Source organism: Agrilus planipennis, unplaced genomic scaffold (assembly GCF_000699045.2).
Source record: "Agrilus planipennis isolate EAB-ADULT unplaced genomic scaffold, Apla_2.0 scaffold66, whole genome shotgun sequence".
Taxonomy (NCBI): Eukaryota; Metazoa; Arthropoda; class Insecta; order Coleoptera; family Buprestidae; genus Agrilus; species Agrilus planipennis.
The window spans coordinates 348,426-355,097 of record NW_020438868.1 but is presented as its reverse complement, the minus strand read 5'-3'; the positions used below and the strand labels follow the sequence as shown (position 1 = coordinate 355,097).

The 6,672-nt window shown below is 33.8% G+C and overlaps 1 protein-coding gene across 1 annotated transcript in view; it reads left to right on the top strand.

Annotated features, from left to right (window-relative positions):
- The first annotated feature begins 1,348 nt into the window (after positions 1–1,348).
- Positions 1,349–6,672, top strand: part of LOC108734726 (delta(7)-sterol 5(6)-desaturase erg31-like) — a 13,680-nt gene continuing 8,356 nt past the window's right edge. The window contains exons 1-3 of the mRNA XM_018466375.2: positions 1,349–1,777; positions 1,997–2,145; positions 2,456–2,704. Coding sequence (XP_018321877.1) covers positions 1,606–1,777; positions 1,997–2,145; positions 2,456–2,704 — 570 coding nt within the window. The 5' untranslated portion in view covers positions 1,349–1,605. The remainder of the gene's footprint in view (positions 1,778–1,996; positions 2,146–2,455; positions 2,705–6,672) is intronic.

Here is a 6,672-nt window from a genome sequence, read left to right as displayed (position 1 = left end):
GTATCTAACATAACGTTCAGTATATTTTTTTTACTTAAACATTAGTGAAAAACTAACAAGGAGAGTTGTACATTTATAATTTTATTCAACAACTTCGTTAGATGTATTGAAAGCAGATTTTAAGGGAAGACATTTCCCTTCGTGTCACTAAATAATTAGTAAAAATTATGACGTAATATACACGCTACTTAAGAAAACACAGTACGACTTGCATCTTTTCCACATCAGTTACAAAAAAAAATCAACTTTTGGTAACTTGGTTTTATGCAAACCTGAAAAACCTAGAAAACTGTAAATTTGTAATGACCATTCGTCACTTTTGTAATACACCCTACTTCATATGTTCTTTTGTTTTCTGCCCACAAATAAGTGTTTTAACAGTAATCGTAATCAACTTTGTGGAAAATGTGGAAGATAACTATCTTTTACAATGGCACTTGAACCGGACTACAATTTTGATGATAAAATTGATTACATACCCACAAATGTAAACCTATGTGCTAGAAAATTTATGATATAAATTACGTGATTGTTGGCATGACCAGAAAAACCGCGTGAGCTAACTTACACGTCCAAATATTTCGGCGATTTTCGCTTGGATATGACTATTTTATATGATAAACAATTGATACTTTCTTTGAAATAATTGATATTTTTGAAAAAATCGCTCAATTATTTGCTAGTAATAAATTACTTTATTATTGTTGTTGTTTTTTATGAAATGCATTGAATTGTTTCAATTTTTACATGGTGAAAATCTATGTTCAAATGTGAATAAAAAGTACTTCAAGATTTTCACAAACTTTTTTTAAAAAGAATCGATCGAACATTTTCAAACTTTGATCGTAGGTAATTAAAATGTATTTTTTATGGTTTTTATATCCTTTTTATCGGGGATTGATGATGTGTTGATAAACTGAAGTGGTCTCCAGGTGCATTGTACTTGCTGACGAGAATTTATAAAAGTTATCAAAACAATTGCAAACGATGACGTTATTGTAGAAAATCCAGCTGTTTTGTCAAACTGATAGACAGTTTCCATTACTTCTAAAAAAAAATAATAAACCACAAATAGCAACATTTTTCAACCGGCACAATAGCTTTAATCTTTAAAACCGGTAAATAGCACGAATGTATTGTTACACCCATTTGCTTAGTGTACATACACGTAAATGCCTAACACCTTTTTGATAACAAACTGATACGCAAAATACCTGTCGGGTACACCTGAACTTTTTAACAAGTTTGCCTGTACTTAGCATATAAGTAGACAATAAATAAAACAATTCAATCAACTAACTTAATGGTGGATTAATAGTAAACGAAACGCTATCGGGTGGGGTATAAAACGAGGCATCTAACATTGGCATGTTATAATGCTAGTTTAACAACTGTCGAAAATTTATTATTTTTTTATATAGGAATCTATACCTTCTTATATATATATCTAATCTTCCTTTCTTGAAAGAGTGAAAAATTTATCAAAAGTGCTTACGATCCATTCTGAGATAAAGTCGATATTCGCATCAATATATTAACGAAAAGTGAAGGAAAATGTGGGTTTTTTATTAAGCGGTTGTCTTGAACGCGCCTCGCTCAACAACCATGGATGCCAAACAAGACAATTGCAAACCAAAAGTTTTTTATGACCCCATGTCAATGAACTGGAGTGAAAAGTACAGTGATAAAATTGACGTTGTGTGGGGTAAATTGCCTGATTTTCTTAGAGGCACCCTAGCCGCAATTGCAGTATTTTTATTAGGAGTTTCCTTCAACGGTGAGTCGAGATTCAGTTAAATAAAATTACTTAAAATTTCGTTCTTTTTGCTGTTTTTGTTCGTTTAGTGTTCATTTGTAACTGTGGAGTTCCGCAGGGTTATAAACACGGCTTCTGCTATTAATAATTTTCAATTTTCAACTGTTTTATCTAAGAAAAACAATTGATTATTAAGTCTCTTGTAGAGCTCTGGCAAATGAGTCATTTTTCTTGTTACAGGAGAATGGATAAACATCACCGTTCATCTTAGTAAACAATTAGGTTACTTTAAGGCAAAAAATTTTTTTCTTACTGACTTTAAATACTTTTGGTTAAGTAGCATAGCAGTATCATATTCAATGTTTATTCTCATCGGAGGTTTTTTACATGTAAGTAGAGTCCTACTGAGCTAATAGTTTATGATATCTTTCAGTAAGGAGTTTCGTTTTGTTTGACAAATTGCCATTGTGTAAACCGTAATCCGTTAGTAATTGTCATATTTATGTTCGTGTTATCGAATCATAAAAGAATTAACAAGTGGGTAGATCATGATCCGATAAGAAATTCCTTTAAGTTGGAAATATTTTAGCGGACTTTTTCGAAAAATATTGTCGTACCTACCAATTTATCAAAAACTTCACAGCTGCCGCAAAGGACACTTACATATTTGATGTGTATTTAGCGAGATAATTTTTCTAGTGGTACTTCTACGTACGGCAACGTGATACACCGGAAAAATGGAAGTGTCAACCGCACAAATTTTTGTCCCCGGAATTGGAAAGACACGAAATTCTAATGGGATCATTTACGCTTTTTGTCAACTGCACGGTTTCCAGTTTGATCGCATGTTACGTTGCAAATGGGGGATGGAGTATGACATATTACAATATAAATGACTACCCACTGTGGTGGTTTGTCCTTCAAATACCAGCCATTTTTATTTATCAGGTAAATTATTTATTTGTTGGCTATACAGACGGAAGATTTATTAATAAACCTGTTTATTACAAAAGCGAATTCCTTGTGAGTACTTAAATTAGTTATTACCACGAAGAAGGAAAACTGTTGATTCGAATTTCGAGTTTTACAAAATAAACATTTCGACTCCAAAATAAATTTGTTTAAGTTGAAATTCTCGTTCTCAGGGTCGTTTAGTTAAATACGGCTTTTAATATTGAAAGACGAAATATGTTCAGATTTTATAAACTCCTCATCTCTACCCGATTTTCAATTTATCGAATTGGTTGAAATATATAATACAAGTACTCACAAAAGAGCCGTCATTCTGGTGAAAAAAGAGTAAACATATTTTGTTTATTGTGATAACTACTAATTAAAATTGTTTGAGTAATTTGTGTACAAATAACTGCCTCTTATCTAAGTGCATCAAATTAAAGGTCTCGGCATATTTTACGCTTATTAAAAAGCAGTGCGCAATGATGGGCGACACGGCTCACCCATACGTGACTAAAACGTGCTCAATAAATATACATATATTTCATGATTTTATTTGCGTGAAAATGTTCGGGTTTGTGAAGACGAATATTATAAAAGTATCATGTATTCTCTCCGTAAATGAAAGGTATATTTTTCTATAATATTCATCTTCGTGTGTATTTTTCTATAATATTCATTTTCGTGTGTATTTTTCTATAATATTCATTTTCGTACTATCTACATGATTAACATTACCTTTGTGTTTTGATTTTGGGTAAAATCATTGACTAAGACTTATTTAAACATCATAAGTACTTAATGTCAATAAACTTCGACGTTTTGATGAAATGCTTTAGAACTTAGGATAATGGATAAAAATGTCGTTTTTGTTTTTTTTTTGTTAAATGCCGTTTTAAAACGTACTTTTTCAGTGTATAACTGTTTGACAAACAGAAATATTGCCTTCATTCTTATTCGTGCCGTATGTTTCCAACATCTTTTGCGGAAGAATTGGTCGGGAAACAGAACATTTTTCCGGCAGTTTCCCGAGCGGTCGGGGAACTTTTTATATTAACTGCGCTTACAACGTTCGTAATGCGACGGTGACATTTTTTTCTTCCGGTAAAGGGGCGCCGAGAGCAGAACCTGGATGCCCTCTAATGGCGTCTCGGTCGATCTGAAGTGAGTGTTAAAAATTCTCCGACCGGTAAATCACTGTCAAGAGGGTCGCATTTAACTTTCGTGCTCGTTTTGCAACGAACAACGCCGAATTTACCTAGAAGCATATATTAAACCTTTTCATGTTCTTTCGTCGTTGGAGTTCCTTCTGCCCTACACTCCGAAAATCATAAATCACCCCTTTTAAAACTGGTGCGCCCCGTTACCCGTTACCTTGATCACAAGCAAGTAATGTTGCAAGGCCTTTTCGGACACAAGGAGAAGCAACTACTTCCGCATGCGATAAACTCTTTTATATAAATATACGTATATAGCTTGTGTGTTTCGCTTATTAATTAATAATCTTCGTATGTCACATCAAAATTCATTTGTTATGAAAAATCAATATACCAATTTTGTAGCAAAAGATGGTGGTGATGATCATGACAACAGGGATCATTAATTGGAATCATAGACAGGATTAAAGAGTTTAAAATTATCCGTTTGATTTTATTGAAATTATTAGTAAAAATATTTTGAAATTTCTTAAGTGAATCTTTTCATTAGGATATCTCATCAATTTTTTGGCGATTTTCGGATTTCATCAGAACGTTACGTTTTTTTCGAAGTCACCATCTGTTTTTGTGGTACTAAAAAACTAGAAATATAATTTAATTTAGAAGTTTAATCACAAAATTCTTCGCCCTAGGAAGGTAAAGGAAATACATATTTGCTCTCTTCGAAAAATATACTTTGTAGGCAATAGAAAAGTCTTTTACCCTTTGTTGGTACCTAAGAATTGTAGAAGGAAAAATGGGCGTTGTTTTGTAGTCGCTGACAGAATAAAAAACGTAACGAAAAAGTTGCACCTTAAAGTGATTCTGTGACGATTTACTCGTGAAGATCGATTAAATCTCCGTGTAAACAGTCCTTTCTTTCGTTAGATTCGCATCATAAATCACAGGGGTAGGTTACATTATATAGGTAAAGGTTCTTCCGCAGTAGTCCGTACAAGTGCTCTGCGTCGCGACGCCTCGGACGGCAATAGGGAAAGCGTAGTAGATAGTCGCCGTGCCGTGTGGAGATAAATGGAACTCCAACCTCCCTCCTTGTCACCGGAATACGACATTCGTGATTTATTCATCGCCTCCGACGACCAGCAATCGCTTAAATTGCGAAAATTCATTGCGGGATAGTAGCAGGGTATTTAAATCATTGCCGAATATACACAAGTTAATTTGTCTTCCTTCGATATTCCTCTTTTCCTATCAAAAACGAGATGCGTCGGAATCCATAAATGAAAACAGTGATACAAACTCGAGCCATCATAATCGTAAGGTCATCTTTCACATGTTCCAAAAACTTGAACATCACAGATCCCCAACTGTGGGTACAAGTTAAAAAAATCTCTTGCATGTTTTATTCCCACCAGCCTCTTATGCTGGTGGACGGACAATTCCTCCGCCATACACTAGAAATAGTGGGAGAGGGAGGTCGCTGTGGTTCGGGAGATACCGATGAGTTAGACGAAATGAGGACAGAAAAATAAAATTGGAAGATTTGCTGTGGAATATTACAATTCCTCCGTCCTACACTAGGAATATTGGGAGAGGGAGGTCATTGTGATTCGGGAGACACAGATGAGTTATACGAAATGAAGACAGAAAAAGAAAATTGGAACATTAGCTGTGGAATATTACAATTCCTCCGCCCTACACTAGGAATAGTGGGTGAGGGAAGTCGCTGTGATTCAGGAGACACAGATGAGTTAGACGAAATGAAGACAGAAAAATAAAATTGGAAGATTAGCTGTGGAATATTACAATTCCTCCGTCCTACACTAGGAATATTGGGAGAGAGAGGTCATTGTGATTCAGGAGATGCAGATGAGTTAGACAAAATGAAGACAAAAAAAGAAAATTAGAAGATCAGCTGTGGAATATTACAATTCCTCCACCCTACACAAGGAATATTGGGAGAGAGAGGTCATTGTGATTTGGGAGGTACAGATGAGTTAGACGAAATGAAAACAGGAAAATAAAATTGGAAGATTAGCTGTGGAATATTACAATTCCTCCGNTTGCCTGTACTTAGCATATAAGTAGACAATAAATAAAACAATTCAATCAACTAACTTAATGGTGGATTAATAGTAAACGAAACGCTATCGGGTGGGGGATTGCTGTAATACCACGATGAGGTATAGAGCGATAGTGTTTAGTTATCTTATATTATTGGATCATGTATTTGAATAGGCACATTTAATCTCAAAAGCTATTATTAAAACTCATTAATTAAAAATGAGATCATGGTAAAATTCAGTATTAGGTACAGGACACGTTTTAATATGATGATCAAATTACGTAAAAATCTTTGAAATAAATTTGTAATAGTTGAATAAAATACTAGTAACAAATCCTTAATTTTTATTGTTTTTGGCTGATTGTGAGTAGTTAAGATTTGTAGAGATCACTGATTGAAAACGAGTTGTTACACATTCAGAAAGTTAATGTAGACTCGCTTATCTTGGAGTACAAAAAATATTTTAAAACCGATTTAATCGTTTCCTACTTTTTCGTAAAGGAAAAATCCTTTACGTACTTATTATTGTTTTCCAGGTTTAGAATCGTATATGCACGTTAATAATATTTGCACGTACTTCATATTTATTTTATGGGTTGTCTAACACAAGTTAAACTAAAAACAATGTTGTTGTTTCAAAGTGTACACGTCATGAGAGAAAGTGCATATGGCACATTGTTAAAGCGTGATGTATCTTTTTGTAAATATACTCAAAATTTTGGTGTATACGTTTATATATA